General features: G+C 38.7%; 1 protein-coding gene and 1 long non-coding RNA gene across 3 annotated transcripts in view; one reads left to right on the top strand and one right to left on the bottom strand.

Moving 5' to 3' along the window:
• The first annotated feature begins 14631 nt into the window (after window positions 1-14631).
• LOC147582631 (uncharacterized) overlaps window positions 14632-24321 on the top strand; it is a 25666-nt gene continuing 15976 nt past the window's right edge. For both annotated transcript variants that reach the window (XR_015249367.1, XR_015249366.1), the window contains exon 1: window positions 14632-14710. This is a non-coding gene — a long non-coding RNA (uncharacterized LOC147582631). The remainder of the gene's footprint in view (window positions 14711-24321) is intronic.
• Window positions 19051-24321, bottom strand: part of MKKS (MKKS centrosomal shuttling protein) — a 9738-nt gene continuing 4467 nt past the window's right edge. The window contains exon 4 of the mRNA XM_025932314.2: window positions 19051-22629. Within this exon, the coding sequence (XP_025788099.2) occupies window positions 22189-22629 (441 nt within the window). The 3' untranslated portion in view covers window positions 19051-22188. The remainder of the gene's footprint in view (window positions 22630-24321) is intronic.

The raw sequence follows: 24321 nt of genomic DNA, 5'->3' as shown, positions 1-24321 counted from the left end.
AAGAAGAACCAATGTCACAAGGTGTGACTGACACCAATTCTCTGCTACCAACTGGTGTCCTGCAATGCTGATATAACACCCAGAATTAATGCAGACCCCACGCATTGCCCCCACTTCAGATGCTAACCACAAATGGGGTCCCCAGGACATCTGCACTTCTAAACAGCTGGTTACAAATCAGGGGTCTCATGACCCTTCCCCAGGTTTTATAATTTGCTAGAATTTTCAGAACTCAGGAAAGTCTCATACTTCCAATTATAGTTTAATTATAAAGAATGCAGATCTGACCAATGAAGAGAGTCATACACCAAAGTTGGGAGATAAGGCAGAGCTTCCACGCTATCTCCTCATGGAATCCAGGCATGTTACCTTCGCAGCACATCAATGTATTCACGAAACAGGAAGCTCCACCAGGCCCCTGTGCAATAGTTGTAGATGTTAACTTGATTGGGCCATGAGGTACCAAGATATTTGGTGTATATGTACACACGTGTGTGTGTGTGTGTGTGTGCGTGTGTGTGTGTGTGTGTAATTTGGCCCCTAAACATTTTACACAAAAATCAATTCTAAATGGATGGTAGGCCTTTTTATAAAAGGTAAAATAGTAAAGCTTTAAAAAAACATTAAAAAAAACAACTTAAAACTTTGAGTAGGCAAAGATTTCTTTTAAAACAGTACAGAACACTCACATAATGGAAAAAAAACTGAATTGAGCTATATTAAAATTACAAACTTATGTTCATCAAAAAGCACCATAAAAGGAGTTAAAACACAACTCACAGAAAGAACATTTGTAATATAAATATCCAACAAGAGATTTTTATCTAGAATATATAAAAAGCTCCTACAAATCAACAAGAAAAAAAATGGCTAGCTGATAGAAATGGGCAACAGACATGCTTACAAAAGAGACCACTTAAATGGCCAGTAAACATTTGAAACAGTGCTTGACTCCATTAACTATGAGAGAAATGCAAGTTGAAACCACACCCAAATCAAAATACACCAGAAAGGCTAAAATTATAAAAGACAGAAATAACAAATGTTGGGTAGGATGCAGAACAACTAGAACTGTCACACTGTTAGTTGTGAGCCACCCCAGTATTATCTGCTAACCCAGCCTATATATAAGATTTTATTTATTTACTTTTTAAGTAAACGTTCCACTCAACATGGAGCTTAAACTCATGACCCCGTGATCAAGAGTCACATGCTCCTCCAACTGAGCCAGCCAGGCAACCCCTGGGCTTTGCTTTAAAATCATCTAGTGAGAGTGGGACACTTGGGTGGCTCAGTCAGTTTAGTGTCTGACTTTGGCTCAGGTCATGATCTCACAGTTTGTGAGTTTGAGACCACGTTGGGCTCTGTGCTGACAGCTCAGAGCCTGGAGCCTGCTTTGGATTCTGTGTCTCCCTCCCTCTCTGCTCCTCACCCACTCATGCTGTGTCTCTCTCTGTCTCTCAAAAATAGATAAAAATGTTTTAAAAAAACTTAAAAAATCATCTAGTGAGAGGAAAGAGGCAGTAAGTAGAGTATAAATGAAACTATATGGACCTTATGCTGATAAAGGTTGAAAATCTGTGATGGATACATGAAAGTTCATTATATTATATTCTCTATTTCTGTATTATGTTTGAAAAGTAAAACACTTTGCTATCACAACAGAGTAATAACAATTTATATAAGTCCTAACAATTCCATTGTAAGTTCTACAACCAAGGAAAATATGTACATATGTTCACCAAACGACATGTACGAGAACTTTCTCAGTGGCACTATTCATAATAGCCCAAAACTGGAAATAACTCCAATGCCCATCAACAGAAGAATGACTAGTTACATCAACTGCGGTTTATTTAGACAGTACAATACAAAAGTAGGAATGAGAATGAAATATCTACAACTTCACAAAACATGGATGAGTCTTACAAACATAATGATGAGTGAAAGAAGCTAGACACAGTCCTTACTGACAGTATGATTCTATTTATGTAAAATACAAAAAAACAGGCAAAACTAATCCATGTGTTAGCAGTCAAGAGTGGTTTCTCTTTGGAGGCGGTAGTTACTGGAAGGGGACACAACAGAGAAAATTCCTGCTTTGTTGTTGTTGTTGTTTTTTTAATGTTTATTATTAAGAGACAGAGGGAGGCAGAGCACGAGAATGGGAGGGGCAGAGAGAGGAGGAGACACAGAGTTGGAAGCAGGCTCCAGGCTCTGAGCTGTCAGCACAGAACCCGATGCGGGGCTTGAATTCACAAACAGCGAGATCATGACCTGAGCTGAAGTCAGAGGCTCAACTGACTGACTCATGCAGGCGCCCCTGCTTTTTGTTTTTTTGTTTTTAAGTTTTATTCATTTTGAGATAGAGAAAGAGAGAGAGCATACGTGTGCACATGAAAGTGAGGGAGGAGCAGAGAGAGAATCCTAAGCAGGCTTAGCATTTGTTAGCGTGTAGCCTGTTGCAGGGCTAGAACTCAGAAACCTTGAGATCATGACCTGAGCTGAAGTTAAATGCTTAATGGACTGAGTCACCCAGGTGATCCCCCAAATCCTGTTTTTTGATCTGGATGCTGATTACATGTGTATGCTCCACTTGGGAGTATTCATCAATTGTATTTTTGTGTGCACTTTTATCATGTGTGTTACAGTTCAGTAAAGTGTAAAACAAAACAAAAATACTATCCAATCTTCTAGAAGATCGTGGCTCAATGTAACTACAGTTATTCTGTCTAATGGCTGTGCTAATGACAAGTCAAATTTGGGTTATTTCTTTTACATGCTCAAGTGGAAGTAGCTAGCTAAAGTAAGGCTGAGGCCAATCCTTCAGAAAATGAATATGATTGTTGATATTTCAGAGTTCATATGTTCTCAGAGTGAGCCTTTTCTAAAATCCCTTTTCATATTTTGATTCTCCAATCTATAGGTACAAAATCAAGTTAAATTCTATTCACTTGGGAGCTTAATCATTTTATGACTTTTTGAAGATTTCTCAATCATGACTCCACTTTTCAATATTCATTTCCATCTGGATTGATCCAAGGTGACCAGAAGTTATTTTTGAATTTTGCAAATTATGGAGCCCTTAGAGGCAGAAATTTATTTAATTTTTTTAAAAGTTTATTTGTTTATTTGGGGCGCCTGGGTGGCGCGGTCGGTTAAGCGTCCGACTTCAGCCAGGTCACGATCTCGCGGTCCGTGAGTTCGAGCCCCGCGTCGGGCTCTGGGCTGATGGCTCAGAGCCTGGAGCCTGTTTCCGATTCTGTGTCTCCCTCTCTCTCTCTGCCCCTCCCCCGTCCATGCTCTGTCTCTCTCTGTCCCAAAAATAAATAAAAAACGTTGAAAAAAAAAAATTTAAAAAAAAAAAAAAAAAAAAAAGTTTATTTGTTTATTCAGAGAGAGAGAGAGAGAGAGAGGGAGAGAGAGAGAGCACACACGCATGCCAGTTGGGGAGGGGCAGAGAGAAAATCCCAAGCAGGCTCCACACTGTCAGCACAGAGCTGGATGTGGGGCTCAAACCCACAAACTGTGAAACCATGACCTGAGCCAAAACCAAGAGTTGGATGTTCAGCTGACTGAACCATCCAGAAACCCCATTAGAAGGAGAAATTTAAACGTAGGCTGTATAAATATTTTCATGCCAAGGTTATTATCAGAGATGTGAGAGAATTAACATGACATTCAATAATTTATGAGAAAAAAAAGCATTTTTTTAAAAGTAGGCTTCATATCCAGCCAAATGCAGCTCTTGAACTCAAGACCCTGAGAATAAGACCTGAGATCAAGAGTCAGATGCTTAACCAACTGATCCACCCAGGTGCCCCCCGAAAAAGCATTTCTAATACTGAATTGTTAGGACTTATATAAATTGTTGTTACTCTGTTGTAATAGCAAAGTATTTTACTTTTCAAACGTAATACAGAAATAGAGGATATAATATAAGGAACCCTCATGTATTTATCACAGATTTTCAACATTTATCAGCATAAGGCCCATATAGTTTCATTTATACTCAACCTACTATCTCTTTCCCCTCACTAGATGACTTTAAAGCAAAGCCCAGGGGGTGCCTGGTGGGCTCAGGTGGTGGAGCATGTGACTCTTGATTATGGGGTCATGAGTTTAAGCTCCATGTTGGGTGGAAAGTTTACTTAAAAAAAAAAAAAACTCCTAAAAAAAAAAAAAAAGCAAATCCCAGACATCATATTTTATCTGTGTAGGCTTCAGTAGACACATACGCACGCATATTTTAAAGACTTAAAGACCATGGTATCATTATCATATCTAAAATAAATTGACAAAATTCTTCAATATCATCAAATAGTGAGTCAATATTATCATTTTCCTCATTGTCTTGATGATGATGATGATGATGATGATGATGATTTTTTGGTTAGTTTTTGATTCAGGATCTAGTCAGGGCCCATATATTGCATTTGATTACTGTATCTCTTAAGGGTCTTTTAATCAATAGGCTCCTGGGGTACCTGGGTGGCTTGGTCGGTTGAGTATCCAATTTTTGACTTTGGGTCAGGTCATGATACCAGGGTCATGGGATAGAGCCCTGTGTCAGGCTCCGTATTGAGCGTGGAGCCTGTTTAAGATTCTCTTCCTCTGCTCCTCTCCGCTGCTCTCTCTTTTTAAAAGAAAAAAAAAAATTTAATCCGTAGCCTCTCTAAATGCTCCTTTTCCTCTGCCATTATTTGTTGAAGAAACAGGTTGTAACACCACAGTTGAACAAGTTGACTTTCTTTTGTAATTCTATTTGGATTCACATTTACTGTTATTCACATGTAGTTTTCTTGTAGAAGTGAGAAACCATATTTCTATTAAATCCTGTCCCACCAGAAGTCCACTATGAAATGGGATTTTATTGCTGACTCATTAATAAGTGGCTCTATCAGTAAATATTTATTAAGTGCTTACTATCTCTTAGACACTGTGCTAAGCACATTAAAAGCATTATTTCACTCAATCCTCACAGCCCTTCATGAGGTAGCTATGATTATTCCCATTTTACAGACAAGGAGATTGAAGCACAGAGTTCAGTAATTTGTCCAACGACACTAACGTTTGGAACTGGGAAAACTGGGATTACGATCAATTTGTCTAACATCAAATCCATGCTCTTAACAATAGCACTGTTTTATGAGCTTTTAGAAAATATCCCCATTTTAGGAGGTGTTAGTGTCCAGACCTGACTTCCACATTTTTCTAGTTTTCTTTGTACCCTTATTCCTCAAAGTGTGGTTTGTAGGCCAGCGGGAGAATTTCACGTCTACCTCAGATCTTCTGTATTGGAATCTTCATGGGTGGGGCCCAGTGAACCTGTAATAGTTCTCCAGGTGATTTATTTTTTTTAATTTTTTTTTTTTTTTATTTTGAGAGAGAGAGAGAGAGAGAGAGTGTGTGTGTGTGTGTGTGTGTGTGTGTGAGTGGGTGAGGGGCAGAGAAAGAGAGAGACACAGAATCTGAAGCAGGCTCCAGGCTCTGAGCTGTCAGCATAACTGACTGAACCACCCAGGCGCCCCTCCAGGTGATTCTTAATGCCAGCCAAAGTTTGAGAGCCACAGCTTTAGACTGTACCAGGTTGGTGGTCAGGATAGCTACTTAATTCTTCTACCTTGTATTTTGAGGAAGTTTAGAGAGATATGAGGAGAGTTGCAACTCTGGATTATGGCTTTGGATTTTATGACCATGGAAAGTAATAAAAATAAATGCTTCTTTCTCTTTCTTGGAGCTTTCCCCTATTTATCATTTCCTATATCATTTTTTCATAGACTTTTCCATGTTCTTCCTTTTCCTACCCCCGACCCCTGAACCCTATGCAGCTATTGTGTTAGTTTAGAACTCCTGGGTACTTAGAAACACACAGCCAGTGTGATGGATATACCATGAGAAGCCCCTCCCTCTACATGTTTTGTCTGAAGTTGGCAGAGCAAATATCTGTTCACCTCGAAGGCTCAGCCCAAATGGCATTTCCCGGGTGACCCTGCCTTGACTGCCTCCTTTCCTGGGCCAGAATCAGTTATAATCTCATTTCCTTTCTTGAGTAAGCTGGAACACACACATACCCCACCCCTTCACCAAAGCTTTTATCACAGGGGACTGTACCAGATATTTAAATGCCTGCCCCCACCCTGATGGCTGTCTTTTGAGGACTGTCACTATCCTTGTACCTTTTATATCTGTACGTTGTTCATCAGTGTAGCACACAGTAGGTATAATGATTTCTGAATGAAAGAAAAGAATGCAGTGAGTCTGGGCTTCAGCATTCATGTAATGGGCCTACTCTCCACGATCCAGGGGTAGGAGTAAGAGTGTGTGTGTGTGCAGAGGCGCAGGCAGTGGTACAGAGAGAGATTAATAAGCCCAGGGAGGCAGCATGGTTTGAGCATTGCTGCAGCCAGCCAGCCCAAATGCAGGTGAAGCTGTGGGAGACGGGAGAGGGCACTTCCTGTCAAGGCAATGTTAACCTTAAAAATAAAACTACCACTTATTTTACCAGCAAAAGATGGGTTTCTTTGGGAGCCACAGAGAATTGCAATCCAGACACACAAGCTTCAGCAAAACCACAGGCAAGTCCAGCAAACAAAACAGAGGAACATTACTTTATAAAGGAGGAAGTTGGGAGGGGTTGCTTTGAACAAAAGTCCGTTAGAGAGAAGCAGGAGTTCAGGGCAATGACGCTTTGTCATTGGCTGAGTGGCAGGGGTGATCCATCTCTTGTAGGAGATGCAATCAATGTACATTGTCCCCTGTTGGGACATGTACTTGGTGATTCTTTTCTTTTTTTTTATTTTTAAATTTTTAAAGTTTATTTATTTATTTTGAGAGAGACAGAGACGGTGTGAGCCAGGGAGGGGCAGAGAGAGAAGGAGAGAGACAAAATCCCAAGCAGGATCCACACTGCCAGCACAGAGCCCGATGTGGGACTCGAACCCATGTATGACGAGATCATGACCTGAGCCGAAGTTGGACGTTCAACCAACTGAGCCACCCAGGCGCCCCTTGATGATTCTTTCTTGTTGAGATTCTTCTGTTTTTGTAATTGACAGTTCTCCCTGTAATTGACATTGGGTGGTAAGGTTCCCCCTACCAGCCTCCCCTTCTAGCACCCGGAGTCCACTTTAGTCAGGTTTCCCTTTATTAATTTTCACAGAGTAAAGTGTTACAGCTACTTTGGAAATACCTTGATAAAAATTCCACCAGCAGAGTTATTCTGCCTGTTCCCACCGATCTCCTTTCTGAGTGGTCAAGTTTCATCCTATGGGGATTGGAGGCCAGGTGGGGGCAGAGACCTGAGGAGTACAAGATTTGAGTACACGTTTTGTTTCTAGCTCAGCAACATATGTAAAGCTTCTAGTCTTGGGAAGCTTTCCTTTAGTAAACATATTGCCTATTACCTTGAATCAACTTCTAAAAGATACTAGTTTATTATTATTATTATTATTATTAAGAAAGTAATATACACCTACTGCAGATTATTTTTTAAAAACTGAAAAGTTGGGCACCTGGGTGGCTCAGTCGGTTGGGTGTCCAATTTCGGCTCAGGTCATGGTCTCATGGTTTGTAAATTTGAGCCCCACTTAGGGCTCTCTGCTGTCATCACAGAGCCTGCTTTGGGTCCTCTGTCCCCCTGCCTCTATCCCCACCCCTCTCTCATGCATACCCTCTCTCCCTCTCAAAAATAAACATTAAAAAAAGTTTAAAAAAAACAAACAGAAAAGTTGATAGGGCCATCCATAATTCCATTACCCAGAGAAAATGATAATTAATATTTCTTGTGTATTTTTTCTCTTGCAATTAGCAATAAAACTCTACAGAATGATTTAATTGAAATATCATCTGAAATTTTCAATCCTTTACATATGTTTAAAATGTATGAAGTGATATGGGATTGTGCAGTTTTGCATAGGACTTCTAAAATTTTTGGTGACAGGAGAGTATGTATAAATCAACAAAATGCGGGGAGCCTGGGTGGCTCTGTCAATTGAGCATCCAACTCAGGGTCAGGTCACAATCTTGCAGTCCGTGAGTTTGAGCCCCACGTCGGGCTCTGTGCTGACAGCCTGGAGCCTCCTTCAGATTCTGTGTCTCCTTCTCTCTCTGCCCCCACGCCCCTACTCTCTGTCCGTCTCTCTCTCTCTCTCTAAAAATAAATAAACATTAAAAAAATTTTTTTTAAAAGTCAACAAAATGCAGGCTGCTTGCTCTGTGGGTTAGCTGAGGTCAGAGAATAGTCTTAGTCATTTTGTAATTTGAAAGTTAATATACATTTTAACTGAAAATATTAGTAAGTGACCATTTGGTCTAAATGTTTTCCTCTTTACAAAGTATATTTTTCCAAAAGTAAATAATTTGTTCTTATCTATAGAGTGGCATGCCATTCATTTTGACCTTAAATGTGTATAAAAATTATGCAATTTGGCAGGCAGGTCTGACAGTCCTAGGTCAACCAAATGTTTTGCAGATTAATAATGATAGCTATGCTCTTCATTTATCAGCTTAGCTGGGAATATCCTGAGTTCAGAGTCGTACAGTGGTTGTTGGATGCACCTTTAGGCAAATTTATTTTTGTAGCAGTTGGCAATATAAAAAAAAAAAAGACAAAGGCAGTGGTTTCCACTTCACTGAAAATAAAAGCAATATTTATCTTAAGAGCAGTGCTCATTACACATTACATTATTCTATTTAGATGACAAGCTATTATTAACAGGAAGCACAATGCTATTCACAGTAAATGTTACAGGATCATCATTAACTGTGGAAGACTAGTGTTTTTGTAGCCTTTCAGACATACGCTCCAATTTGGCTTGGTTATCCCTGCTGTTTTCTAAGCTTGCTTGATGTATTTTAGGGTGTAGATAGATTTCAAACAGGAAATAAAAAGATCTTTCTTGTTTGGAATTGCCAGGTCCTTGTTATAGCGGGAGTTTTTTGGAAAACCCATTTAAACAGTGAAACTTCATGTTTTGAGATTTTATAATAATGACAATAAAGCGTATACATTAAACTATTTTTTTTATTACCAATTTTCAATTAATTCAATCATTTGGTACATTACTGTAGGGTATATATTCGTTGGTTTTATATCTCAAAAGATAAGTTTCTCATTGACTAGGGAAGGGTATAAACATGTAAAACCTGAAACATCACAAAAGAAACTAAAAGAAGTTGTAACAATCCTTCTTACTATTCAAATTGTACTGGCAGTCCTAGAATGCAGTGAGGTCAGAAAAGGAAATGAAAGGACAAAACTGTTATTATTTGCTGATAATACAACTGTTTAGCTCCAAAGGCCAAGAGATTCAATTGACTTGTTAGAGCTAATAAGGCAATGTGGTGCCTGGGTGGCTCAGTTTGTCAAGTGTCCAACTGGCTCAGTTGGTTAAGTGTTCAACATGGCTCAGGTCATGATCTCATGGTTTGTGAGTTTGAACCCCACGCAGGGCTCTGTACTGACAGCTCAGAGCCTGGAGCCTGCTTTGGATTCTGTGTCTCCTTCTCTCTCTGCCTCTCTCTCTCTCTAAAACAAATAAACACTTAAAAAATTTTAAAAAGAACTAGTAAGGGAGTGTAGTAAGGCAATTGAATAAAAGTTCAATATGCAAAACCTTTTCTATAGGTCAGTCAAAACCAATTGAGAAATGTGACATAAAGATTCTGTTCACAGTAACAAAAAAACTTATAAAATGTCTAGGAATAAACTCAATGAAAGAAACATATAAGGCACATAATTAACCAAACTATAAAGTTATTAAAGAACTAAAGTTCTAAATAAGGAGATATATGTACACCAGTTTTCAGGTTGAGCTGCCTGCATATTACATGGGTGTCAGTTATGTACAAATAATGAAATCCCAATTAAAATCCCAAAGGATTTTCATGGAATTTGTCAGGCTGATTTTAAAGTTCATTCATCGGAATACCCAGAACCTAGAACAGCACCTGGCAAATAAAAGGAGTGTACCAAATGTGTGGTGCTTGAATAATCAATGAATGAACAGCTTCAATAACTACCTATATGCAAATGACTCCCATATTCGTATTTGTACCCTGAAGTCATCCTCTGAGCTCCAGACCTGTATATTGAATTGCCTGCTTAACCTCTTCACTTGATTAGCAAGAAACCAATTTAGACTCATTACCCCTCTTGCAAATCCTGTCCTCTACTAGTCATCAAGATGAGTAAACTCAAAGCTGGGAGTTATCTGTAACCATTCAACTGTCCATTTACGATGGACATCCAAATCATCACAAATCCTGTTGAGTTTATCTGCTGAAATTTTCCTGAGTCTCTCTGTGTCTGTCATCTATATTGCCACCACGGTCTGTCATAATTTCTTCCCCATTCTAGTGAATAACTTCCTAACTAGTTTCTTCTCCTCAAACTCAGTACTTTTCCTTCTGCTGCCCTCCTACCTCAAAACAAGGTCAGGATTTTCATTGCTTTTAGGATTAATTCCAAGTTCTTCACCGTGGCTTACAAAGTTTGGCCTGGCCTGGCCCCCACCTATGTCTTCAGAGTCATCTTCCATGACATTTGCCCTCACTTCTAAGCTTTGGCCACAATGACTTTTCAATTTTTGAAATATGTTATGTTCCTCCTGCCACAGGGCCTTTGCAGATGCTATTCCTTCTGCCTGGAATCATCTCATTTCTTCCTTATCCTAATTAACTCTACTTCTCCTTAAGATCTCATCACAATCATCTTAGGTACGATCCTCCTGATTCCCATCATACTCATATCACTCTGCTTCATAGCTCAAATTAAATTTACTTTATATGGATGATTTTCAGACTTCAAGCTTAATCAGAACAGCTTAAACATGTCTTTTTGTACTTACTATGGTTTCCCTAGCCATGATGCTAGGGAGAATAAATAAATGGAAGAATGAAGGTATCTAGGTAAATATATGCACAATGACTTGAAATGGCCAGCAATCAATAGCTCTTCATTCAGTGAGTGAGGAGAAACTTAATCTGGTTCTAAGTAAGAAAGGATCATGGGCCAGAAAACCAACTGCAAGTGCTTTATGTTTAATTTCACATTTTGAAATTGTTTCCACAGGAAAGTCCCAATATTGACATCAGTGCATTACAATGAAAACCAGAAAGGATTCAAATATGAGGAGAGATTCATCCATGCAGATAATCAGGATTTGATTTATAATAAAAAATGATGAAGTAGATATTTCTTACAGTGCTCAGTTAAAAGCAAAAAAGAATATTAACAAGGACTTGAAATCATCTGTGTTTTAAAGATCTTGGTTTCACGTACCATAAATATAAAGATAAAATTTTCCATTATACTTCATCATTATGTAAGACTAGCTTCATTGAATAAGATGTTCATGCATAGTAAATTCATAAGTAAATAAATAACAGTTTATCTTGAGGAATTAATAGAAATTTTTGTTTTAGTTTTTAGAAGTTCTTTAGTTTTGCTGAGTAACCTAAGATTTTTCAAGTTGCCTATATAATCATAACATAGATTCAAACTTACTTCACATATATTTATTCATTTCTTACAGCCCCCCCTAATTTTTTTTTTTAAATTTTTTTTTCAACGTTTTTTATTTATTTTTGGGACAGAGAGAGACAGAGCATGAACGGGGGAGGGGCAGAGAGAGAGGGAGACACAGAATCGGAAACAGGCTCCAGGCTCCTAGCCATCAGCCCAGAGCCTGACGCGGGGCTCGAACTCCCGGACCGCGAGATCGTGACCTGGCTGAAGTCGGACGCTTAACCGACTGCGCCACCCAGGCGCCCCCAGCCCCCCAAAATTTTTAATAAGAGTAAAGAGATGCAACATAGTAGTTTTGATAATACTTTAAGCACCATTTATAACAAATGTTAGTTATTTGTTGACACAGATTAAATGCATTTTTCCTAATTTCTTTTTTTAAATAATTTTTTAAGTGTTTATTTTTGAGAGAGAGAGAAAGAGAGAGAGAGAGAGAACAAGCAAGGGAGAGTCAGAGGGAGAGGGAGACACAGAATCAGAAGCGGGCTCCAGGCTCCAACCTGTCAGCGCAGAGCCAGATGCGGGGCTCGAACCCAGGAACTGTAAGATCATGACCTGAGCCGAAGTCCGACGCTTAACCGACTGAGCCACCCAGGCGCCCCATTTTTCCTAATTTCAGGGATTATTTAATTCCTTTGCAATGAAATCACCTATTCCATACCCATAAATATATCTGATACACTGATAAAAAGTAAAATGTAACACATTTCTCTATGTTTCTAGTTAACCAAAACTGTCAGGGAGATTTAATAAATATGCACATTGTGTAGTCCCTGACATAACCCAAGAGAATTATAAGATTATACTGTTAAATTACTAAGCCTACATGAAGATTTCAAAATTAAGCAAATGATTGAATATCCTTGTAACCACTCCACCTAACTTTATAAATTTATAATTTAGCCTTATCTCAATTAAAATTTTAGAACATTTGTTTTTTTAAACGGGTTTTGATAAATGTATGACATGTAGACACCAGTGCAGTATCCTAAAAAGAAGTTTCACTGCTTTAAAATCCGCTGTGCTTTGTCTATGAAAGGGCGGGCCTACGCTGGGCGACTCCATCTTGTTCTGTGTTCTCCACCTTGAGTGACTATGTCCCCCACATGACCCCTTTTCCTGGAAAATTGCAGAAACCTCAGACCGCGCCTCCTCCCCTTGAGTAACCTCCCGCTCACCCGTTCAAACCTCCTGATCAAAACACGCCCAGCGACCTGCGTAACAGGACTCCTACCCTTCCCCAGCCAATCGGCCGAGGCCACGACCCTTCCCCAGCCAATTGGCTGAGGCCACAGCCATTACCTCACCAACTGCCCCTAGACCCCTATAAAACCTTTGTGCTTTTGAAACTCACTCTCTCTCCCTGGTATCTCACCGCTGCGTTGGTGCAGGTAGGGGATTGAGCTCGAGCTAGCTCCAATAAAGGCTCTTTTGCTTTTGCATCAGACTCGGCTCCCTAGTGGTCTTTGGGGATCACGAACTCTGGGCATAACATCTATGTATCCCTCCCCATAATCTCTAGCAACCACTAATCTCATGTCGCCATAGGTTTGCCTTTTCAACAGTGTCATACAATTGGAATCATATAGTATACAGCCTTTACAGATTGGCTTTTTTCACTTAGTCGTGTTCATTTAAGTTTCTTCCGTGTCTTTTCATGGTTTGAAAGCTCATTTCTTTTTACCACTGAACAATATTCCATTGTCTGGATATACTACAGTTTATTTATCACCTCTTCTACTGAAGGATATCTTGGATGCCTCCAAGTTTTTTTTTACCGCTTAGGTGAGACACCACTGCTGGAGGGGGCTGGAGGTGTGTATTTACCTTCCTCCACTTGGAAAGGTAGAGGGGGCTAGAGTTGGTATTCCCTTCCCTCAGGTAGGTTTGGCTCTCATAAAATCCTAGCAGGTTGATAAAATAGACTGAAAATTAATAAAAGGAAACCTTGTTTAGAATGGAGTCAGGCGGCCAGCAGGGGGAGCTTTCGCATCCTGCCACAATTTGTCAATTGCAGATCCAACAGGAAGAGATGTACCTTTCAATTCAATACTATTTTAGCGGAAAAAAAAGGTTCTTCTTCTGCCCTGGCAACAGCACAGCCAATGAAAAGCCACTATACTTTGAACTCCCAGTTTACTCCAATGGACTTTTTGTTTATAACAGCCTTGTAACTCCCCACCCCCCCTTAATTTATAAAAGACCATTCCTCTCCTTATTTCTACAGAGTTGCCTGTAGTTTTGCCTTGTTTTGTACTGTAGCTTCTGTGTCCCAGAATGCAATTCTCCACGACTCCCAACTAAACTTATTTGCTGGTAAAATAACTGGCAGGCTTTTTTTTTTAATTTTTATTTTTTTAAGTTTTATTTATTTAAGTAATCTTTACAGCCAACATGGAGCTTGAACTCTTGACCCTGAGATGAAGAGTCTCATGGTCTACCGACTGAGCCAACCAGGTGCCCCTAGGAGTTTTATCTTTAAGGTTAGTTAGCAAGGTGTTGGTAAAATAATTTCTCCTGAGGGGAAAAAAAAATTCTCTAGTGTATTTCCACATGGTTCCTTTTCTTCTACCCTTATTGGAAACACAAGGGGATTTTTCTTCAGTATTCAATGTAAGTACCTATTAGAGCTCTGGAATGGGGTGGGGCTTAAAACTCACAAAAGTATGAGGACTCTCCTATGACTTGGTCCCCCTGGAGGTCTTACTTTTTGACATGTGCGTAAGGAGCTGACATCAATTCGTTAATTACAGTTTCAGTTCTCCCACGCTGGTAGTTGTTTCCACAATGGTTACTGATTGTGAGTTTCTGCTCTGATAAATTGTGATTCTCTGTATCTGTTTGTCTCCACTTTTGGGGATAGTTGTTTGCCCTGTGCCCTCACTTTTCTAATGGACTGTGATAGTGGTGATTTATAATAAATATATTTGATCTTTGTCCCAGGTCTGGCACAGAGCTCCTAAAACCCTTGGAATTTTCTAAGTGGTGAGAGCTAAGGTGTCTTTTGTTATGTTAATGACATTCTTAGACTGAACCTAAGAATGGGAGCTGGTTGCCAAGGAACCAACCAAGAATATAGGAGTGGAACTTTCAGTACCACCCTCTGACATCCAGACTGCACAAAGGAGCTGGAGGTTGAATCATTCACTTCTAGTGAATGACTTAATCAATCATGCCTCCGTAAGTAAGCCTCCATAGGATGGCGTTTAGAGAACTTCTGGATTAGTGAGCACAGGGCTTTGGGGATAGTGGTACAGTCTGAGAGGGCATGGAAACTCTGTGCCCTTTCCCTATACCTTGCCCTATGCATCTCCTTCATCTAGCTGTTCTTGAGTTCTATACTTTTATAATAAGCTCGTGACCTAGTAAGTTCTTTGAGTTCGGAGATCCCCTGTAGCAAATTAAGAACCCAAGAAGGGATCATTGGAATCTCTGATCTGTAGCTGGTAGGTTGAAGCACAGGTAATATCCTGGTTTTGCAAATGGCATCTGAAGTGGAGTGGGTGGGGGGGGGAGGGGCAGTAATGTAGACCTGAACCCTTCTCCTTTGGAATCTGACGCTATCCAGGTAGATCGTGTCAGGATTGAGTTGAATTGTAGGACATGCAGCTGGTGTCTGGAGAATTGCCTGTTGGTGTGGGAACCTCCCCACAACTAGACACACACACATTGGGATTTGGTGATCAGGATTACCTTTTACAGGTACAGTTTTACAGATTTACACCAAAAAAATGGTTGTTGATTTTGCAGTTTGTTCAGCTTTCTACTCGTTAATTAGGATGTAGTGGTGACTTTGAAGCTCCTCACATGTAGGATGAGAAACAGAAGTTGTAATGTATTTTTAAAATGCTCAAATTCACTCATAATCAGGAACTTTAAAATTGAGAAAAAAAATAAACATGTTACAGACAGACACTAAGCGGGAGAAGAGGTTACGGGACATCATACTCTCCTGCATTGATGGTGGAAATGTGAGTTGTTATCGTTTTCTGGAAAACAATTAGGCAGTATTTATTAAATGGTACATTTTTTTGTGACCTAACTCCTTACTCATTAGAATCACTTGAGGACCTCACTCTTATAAAGGAAAACATAATTAGGTAAGAATATGTGTACAAAGTTGTTGGCTGAGCGTCCCCCCCTCCACACACACACACACAGGACAGGGTCAGATAGTGATCTCCCAGGCATAATCTCCCTGGGAAGGCTTGTTTGGGTTTAGAGAAGTTCCCTGGAGAAGGGGTTAGATGTAAGCCATCAGCGGCCAGGATACTCACAGCATTTAGGGATGGGTGCACCAGGCTAGCAAAGGGGACAGCAACATCACAACTTGTAAAGGCATATTATGTGACCGTGAAAATAATGAATGAGATCAGTTTCAGTTGACTTGGAGACATTTCTGAAAAAAGCAAAGTTATATACAATGATCTCTCTTAGTAATGTGAACATTTTTTGTCTATGTGTTTGTATGTAAATTACGTGAGCATAGAGAAAGTATAGAACAGTATCCAATGAGTAGTTTATATGTGATACCTGGGGAAGGAGAGTAAGTGTGAAGGTGATGCAGATAGAGATGCCAAGTAGAAGACAATGTCAGGTGTAGGGCAATTTAAGGCAAAAAGGGGGCAAAAGAGATTGTACTTTGGCTATAATTAAAAAACAATAAATGGAGAAATGACTTGAAATGTTTGGTGGTAAAACCTGGTATTGGTGCTTCTGTCCAAATTGGGCATACTTTACTCCCTGCACAACTGTAACCTGGGGAAGGAAGATTTACATCTTGGGCATTTTTTACCGTCTGTAGTGAGTTGAATGGTGTTGCCCCCTAGGCCCCACACCTGCGAATGTGGTGTTATTTGAAAATAGGGTCTTTGCAGATGTAATTAGGGATCTTAGGATGCCATCGTTCTGGATTTCGGGTGAGCCTAAAATTTTTTTTTTAATGTTTGTTTATTTTTGACAGAGAAAGTTTATTTTTGAGAGTGCAAGCAGGGAAGGGGTAGAGGGAGCCACAGAATCCGAAGCAGGCTCCGGGTTCTGAGCTCAGCACAGAGCCCCAAGCGGGGCTTGAACCCATGAACCATGAGATCATGACCTGAGCTGAAGTCGGACGCTTAATCGACTAAGCCACCAGGTGCCCCTGCAATAACTAGTTTCTTAATAAGAGAAAGGAAAAGGAGATTTGTGACCCTGAGAGAAGAGAAGGCCTGTGAAGATGGAGGCAGAGATTGCCAGGTTGGGTGTATAAACCAAGGAATGCCAAGGATTGCCAACAGCCGCCAGAAACTAGAAGAGGCAGGAATGATTGTCCCCTGGAGCCCCTGTAGGCAGTGTAGCCCTGACGACATCTTGATTTCAGACTTCTAGCCTCCAGAACAGTGAGAGAATAAATCTCTGTTGTTGTAAGCCCACCAAGTTTGTGGTAATTTGTTAATGGCAGCCCTACCCAAGTCCTACAGCATCCATGTCACAGATGCTTTATCACAGGGTTAGATGGTATTCACAGGCAGGGGCAATAGTTTGCCCACTATTTTATATTCTTCACGCTACATAGGTGTTTTGCTGCTGCTTGTGTGAGTTAGTACAAATCAATAGAAACTGTGCCACATTTACTTGGGCATGTGCAGCTGGTTGGAAATTTGAGACCACGAAGAAAGGTTATGCATTTGCTTTAAAAACTTACCTCTCTGATATGTACATATCTTTAATAATGTGCAGAAGATAAATATAAATATAGATGAGGAAAATTAACTTACTGATAGGAAACATGGAAGACCTATTAAGAAAAGATTTACTAAAGAAGGACAACATTGGCCAACAATGTATAAAAAATGTCTATGTCGTTAATAATTTTAAAAATGCAAATTATTAAGAGGAGTCCATTTTCAGCTATTAAGTTGGCAAAAAACTAGTGCTGGCCAAAGTTCAGGAAAACGAGTACTTGTACACACTATGGTCAGAGTATTTTGATGCAACATTTCTGGAAGACTTAATTAAGACAATGTACATTAATATAGTCTTTCCATTTCAAATAAATACTGAGGCCCAGAAATCATAATTCTATTTACTTATCCTGAGGAAGTAATCTGGATATGGGAAAAGGATATATACAAGATGTTCACTGAGTTTTTGCTTATACTGGTACAAAAATTAAAACCAGCCTAAAAGTATACTAATAAAAGCTCATTGGCTAAATTATGGTAGAATCTCTACAACTGAAATTTCTTTAGGAATTAATAATGATGTAGTAGTAGAATATGTAGTGATGGTACATGTTTATGACGTGCATCTTAGGTAAAAGGAACAGATTCTAAAGCAACATCCTATGTTAATACATTTTGGCAAAGCATATACAGAAAACAAACTGAAAAGATGCATATAAAATGTTAACAGTGGTTATTTCTGGGTAGTGGGACTACATTTGACTTTATTTTCCTTGTTTGTGTGTGATTCACATTTTAAAAATTTTCTATTACCACATAATGTTTATGAATGATTTGAATAATTATGTAATAATTTTATACAATTGCTTTTTAAGAAATAAAAATAATATTAAAAAAAAGTGTCACTGGCTAGGTGATCAGCTCCTTGAGGTCAGGGACTGTGAATAAATCTTTTTTTTTTTTTTTTAATACTTCTAATACCATTGACTGTTGTGTCTGGTAAACAAAAAGAAGTCACTTAACACTTCTCAAAATGAAATTTTAATACTTTAAGCAAAAGCTACAAGGCTAAACTAGGATTTTCGTTATAAATATTTTCTCAGTGTGATTTCTTAATAGGAAATTATCAAGTTGATTGATTTCCCTCTAAAGTCACAATTTATTACAGGTAATGGTATGGCACTGCTTTTAGTGCTTTTCTTACTAATTATCTCTCCAATAAAAGGCTTTATCTATATGTAGGAGTAGTTTTCAGGGACTGCATTTGCTTTTATGAGTATTACTGTATATTTAATAAATAAGTATATAAATTTACTTGTAATCTAAAGACACAAGCTGACATTGGGTCTAGATACATTTAAAATCAAATTTTGTAAGTGGCAAAAATTTCCAAGGATTATGGGATACCATAGTTATTAAGCGGAAACACTTAACTACATGATAAAAAACATTACAAAGATATCACATGTTTAAGCTTGCCTTTTCCTTCAGATCAAGAGATAGGTTTATTTAGACAGCTGAAACAGAGCCCTATAAGAAGTGTTTAGTCTCCTTGACTATTCCCCCAAGATTATCAGGAAGGAATGAATAACTGATTGGATGTTTGACAGGGCCTGTGTTAATTATGCAAGTGATTTTTGTACATGATTCTCTTAATAACCTGTATAGTTTATGTAACTGTAAACAATATTTTATTTTATTTTTTGGAGGTATTTTTTTAAGTTTATTTTTATTAGAGAACAAGTGGGGGAGAGGCAGAGAGGGAGAGACAGAATCCCAAGCAAGCTCGGCACTGTCAGCATGGGACTTGATTTGGGGCTTAAACCATGAGATAATGACCTGAGCCAAAGTCCAGAGTCAGAAGCTTAACTGATCGAGGCACCCAGGTGCCCCCATATTGTTTTATTTTAAAGTTATCCAAAGAATTATTCACAGTGTAAGAATATAGGATATGATGGATCTTACAAAGGTACTTAAATTTTTTCTACCGTCAGGTGAAATGCCTAACTAGCTTTGATTATACAAACTAAATGAGCTCAAGGATACTATGATAATAAAAGATTTATATGCAACTAAAAGACAATATACAATTTAAACATTCTGGGGAAAACACTTCACTCTAATGATTTAAAATACCTTTATGTTTTAGTAGAGATTATGTAATATAGTACAAATGGAAGAATTAAGGACTGGAATATTTATAAAACCAAACAAGTATTTTGACTTAGAAGATTCCTTTAATTTGCTTTCATTTTCCAATATTTTCCTTGCAGCCAAAATCCTAACCTCTTTTGATAAATAGGATGCTAATCCTGTTGGACACCTACGACTCAGTAAACCTGAATGCTACACGTCCTGTAAGTCCCACAGAAGTCGTGAGCAGCTGTCCCTGACTTAACTCTCTTGAGCATTATTCTCCCTTTCCTTTTTTTGTAGTGGTCAGGGTTTCCGGTTCTGTCTTCGAGGAACCTTGTAATGAGATATTCAGACCTCAATCTTACAGTCACAAAACATGGTCTGAGGCTTAACTTAGTTGCTGTTTCTGTCATTTATTTCTGTCAAAATGAGCTCCTCTGCAACTATTTGCATCATGAATTTTCATCTCATATTTTACCATCTGAGTTTGATGATTTCCTTCATCTGTTAAGGAATTGCTTTTTTTAAAAAAAAATTATTTACAGTATTTTCTAGTAAGGCTTGTACACAACTTCAGGAAACATGACTTCATGAGACCATTTAAACAAATTTATGACATATTCAAAATGAGAGCATGGATGTTTCACCAAGGTATGTAACTGAATTTTATGGCAAAGCTAAATAAAAATGGCAGAGTTAATGGCTATCATGGGAAGTGGAGGCTCTTAACCTCTAAGATCAACTGGAGAGATTCAGTGTGGCATCCCTTTTTTGAGTAACTTGGAAATGCTGTAGAAGGCCAGGGAGACCCAGGGCAATTCTCCTATTCCCACGTGACACACTTTCTTAAGTGAATGTAAAACCCCATTGTAAGCATGTATGATAAAGAACAGTGCCTTTATGTTTGTAGTGATGGTGAAAACGCAGAGGCATGGCATCAGGAAAGCTTTTTGCCATTGTGTGACCAAGTTTTCAGTATGTAATTATAAATAAGCCTTTGCTCCTGCCTTTATTAGATGTCTATTGCTGCATAACAAATTATACCCAAGACTTGACTTAAGATTTATTATCTCACAGATTTTGTGGGTCAGGAACAATCTGGGAGTAATTTAGCTAGGTTCTCTGCTTTAGGGTCTCTCTAGTAGTTGCAGTGGCAGGGGTTACTGCTAAGGCTCCACTAGGGGGGATATACTTCTAAAAGAATTCTTGTGGTTGTTGGTAGGATTCAGTTCCTTATGTGCTGTTGGCTCGAAGGCCCTGTTTCTTGCTATGTGGGTCTCTCTACAGGCATTCCCAACCCAGCAGGTAGCCTCTAATCAGGGTGAGAGTGAGAGATCAAGAGAGAAGCCCATCTTTCTACAACGTGACATCCCATCACTTCTGCTGTATACTCATTAAAAACTAGTTTTTAGGTCCCATGCACACCCAAAGGGTGGACTACCAGGAAGTGACATCACTGAAGCCATCTTAGAGGTTGCCTCTAATGTATCAAATGCAAGATACATTCACACACTCCCCAGATTGCCCAAAGTCTCATCGTATTACACCATCAGCTTGAAGTCCAGAATCTTATCACTGAAATCAGGTCAGGTTGGGTGAAGCTCCTCAGGTGTAATTTGTTAAGTCCAGATTCTGCAACACAGCTCCTCTCAATCTGTAGACCCATGAAGCTAATGGGACAAGTCATCTGCCCTCCACTCCCAACATACAATGATGGATTGAGCATGGGAGAACTCCAATAAGACATTCCTGTTCACAAGGGGGAGAAACTCAGAGGAGTCCCTACATCCACCCCACACTCAAGGGGAGGGGACTGTTCAAGGTCCTGAAACCCAGGATTGGGAGAGGTCACTAGGACCGTCTTAGAGGCTGCCTACCACACTGTCCTTCCATTTGACTCTAATAATAAAAAGTAAAATTTAAGAGACTGTTTTATGAAGCATAAGGTACACTCAAGTTTTCATAGTTTTATGTTGCATTACTGTGTACTACAATTTTTTTTTTGGCTCAGGGTAAAAATTATTTTGCATTGTAAGAATATAGGAGGAAATTGCTTAAAAACTCTTTTTCCTTCTAACATGGCGACAAATCTGACTCTTACATTGTTTAATTTTCCCAAAATTTTCAAAATGTTTAAGGTTTAATATAACATCTGTTACAGCTCCATACTTACTCCTCAAGCTGCATTCTGTATTTCATCTTCAATTTATCAATACATTGATTGCATTTGCATAAAATTCAAATTATATTCCTTGGTGAAACATCAGTTTAGTATAACCAAACTAGAGCATAGATTAGGAAGTTTTTTTTATTTCTGTATATTCTTAGAATGATGTCACAATAACAACACAAATTTAGAACATACAGTGGCATCTGTGGAATCCCTAAGATAACTATAATATCTTTAATAATGCTTCATGTTTTTTTTTTTTTTTTTAATTTTTTTTTTCAACGTTTTTTATTTATTTTTGGGACAGAGGGAGACAGAGCATGAACGGGGGAGGGGCAGAGAGAGAGGGAGAAACAGAATCGGAAACAGGCTCCAGGCTCCGAGCCATCAGCCCAGAGCCTGACGCGGGGCTCGAACTCCCGGACCGCGAGATTGTGACCTGGCTGAAGTCGGACGCTTAACCGACTGCGCCACCCAGGCGCCCCAATAATGCTTCATGTTTTTAATGTTCTATGGTATTTCCATTTAAGAATCATATATTTTCCTTATATATCTATAACTTTATGAATAACCTATCCAAATATGCAGAAGAGGGCTTTGGGAGAGAAAAAATATGCACATTATTTTTCTTAACTGACTACCTGACTAGGTTTTTTTGTTTGTTTTTGTAATATAAACATGCTGTTCTATCAGTTTTTATCTTCAATGATATATGAAAGATCCAAAATCAAGTTGGCTGTCTCCACAGCCACCTGCAGGCCACTAAGTTTAGCAGTAAAACAGTCCAAGGTCAGGTTGTTGGCTGAGCCCACAGCTTCATGTGGGAGGCAGGTTTGTGGTGCAAAGGGATGACGAGTACTCTTTAAAAAAGACCAGTGGAGTTCTTCCTGGCTAGTGTATAGTCCACAGCCACATCTTGAAAGCAAATCTGGCCAGTCAACAACAGAGGGAGACTCTGGCTGAGCAGACCAAAAGTGTCCGTACTTCATGTCAGTAAGAATTTCACCTCCATCATGTTCTAGAGAGCCAGCAACAGATTCTAGTGCACTGCAGAATGCTTCAGTGAGGAGCTGAAGTTCTGTTTGAGTACACCCATCATCTTGGAGAATGCTTTCGGGCTCATTACAAATCTAAATAGTAATAAAACCATTGAAAACACAGAGCAATGTTATAAAAATTTTTCTGAAAGATAAAATACTTGATCAAACCTTTATCATAAAGTTACTACTTGTGTTCAATTTCCTTAGGAGTTTAGCACAATGCTAATGGGCAACTATGGGTCAGCTGTCCAGGCTATAATCCCTTAATCTGGTTGATTATAGTATAAATATATGCTAGTCATGTTATCAGAAAGAATGAATCAGAATAAACCCCATCATTGGCTTACTATGAATGACTGCTCGGTAGTGTCTCCTCAATACATGAAGGACATGGCATAATGCATATATTACAGGTTTTCATACACACAGGAGGAGGTTCCTTAAGGCTAATGTCCAAATGAAGTACTTATTTAGCCAACTGTTTGAGATTTGTTTAAAATGAGAACACACATGATTATTAAGACAAAAGCCATTTAGGGACATGTGCAATTTTCACATCAAGGTTTTAAAATAAATAATCTCTTTAATGAGAAGTAAATGTTTTTTGTTTGTTCCACCATTCTAAAAAAGTTTATCCTAGAGATTTAATGATAGAAAAAGTAATATATTAGCAAACTAATAATTGAATGATAGCTAAAAACCCATATTCAACCCACTTCAAAGCAGTGACCACTTTCTTTTTCGGCTCAGGATGTGTGAACCACATAAGATGGCCTCTACTGCATGTTCTTTCCTCAGATTTTCAGTACTGTATTGTTTCTTCAAAATTCTACTTAGAAAACCTTCCTCCTCCAAAAAACCTTTTCTAGTTTACTCAATCCCATTTGCAGACTATATTGCATCAATAGATGGGCACTGATTTTGTTTTTTGTGATGTATATTCTGATAACTTTTAGATTTTAAATCATTTTGGGAAGTAGGGTGGGGCACATGTGTAAAAAATGTGCACTGTCTCTCTAACCTAGTCAGCCACCAGAAGCTCTGCAGTCTCTTCATAACACTCCTGACCAACCAAAGAATCAACTGCAAATATGTGGGAAACATACCTTTTTGTATCTGTTTTCAAAAAGCCAGCATTTATGAAATAATCAGAACCATAATGGACTAAATTTATGTATTATCAGGACATAGTTTCCTAAATGAATAAAAAATATTCCACTTGATAGAATTTATATTATAAACAGATACCAATTTAAAAATCGTAACAGAATCTGGGATGTCTGGGTGGCTCAGTTGGTTAAGCTTCTGACTTTGGCTCAGGTCATGATCTTGTGGTTCATGGGTTTGAGCCCTGTGTCAGGTTCTGTGCTGACAGCTCAGAGTCTGGATCCTGCCTCGGATTCTGTGTCTCCCTCTTGCTCTGCCCCTCCAGTGCTTGTGCACCCTCTCTCTCTCTCTCAGAAATAATAAATGAATAAACTTTAAAAAAATATTTAAAAAATCATAATAGAATCTAATACTTGGAATGCTTTATTAAATGAAATTAAGTCTTCTTGACAGTCCAGAAGGTATGAAGTATTCTGTGGAATCTTAACACTTTCATTATGAATATCAATTATTATTGGACCACAGCAGTTGAAATCTCAAGTACAACTCCCATTTAACAGAACGCTCATTTCAACATGCCATATTTAGACAATACTCAAAGAATGTGATCATTTGGTAAAGGGCTGGATTAATAATAGTGTAATAAAGATATTACCTTATATTTGCAAATGTTAC

The sequence above is a fragment of the Puma concolor genome, chromosome A3, assembly GCF_028749965.1.
Source record: "Puma concolor isolate L17-30 chromosome A3, mPumCon1.1.hap2, whole genome shotgun sequence".
Taxonomy (NCBI): domain Eukaryota; kingdom Metazoa; phylum Chordata; class Mammalia; order Carnivora; family Felidae; genus Puma; species Puma concolor.
This window is presented reverse-complemented; position numbering and strand designations above follow the sequence as displayed.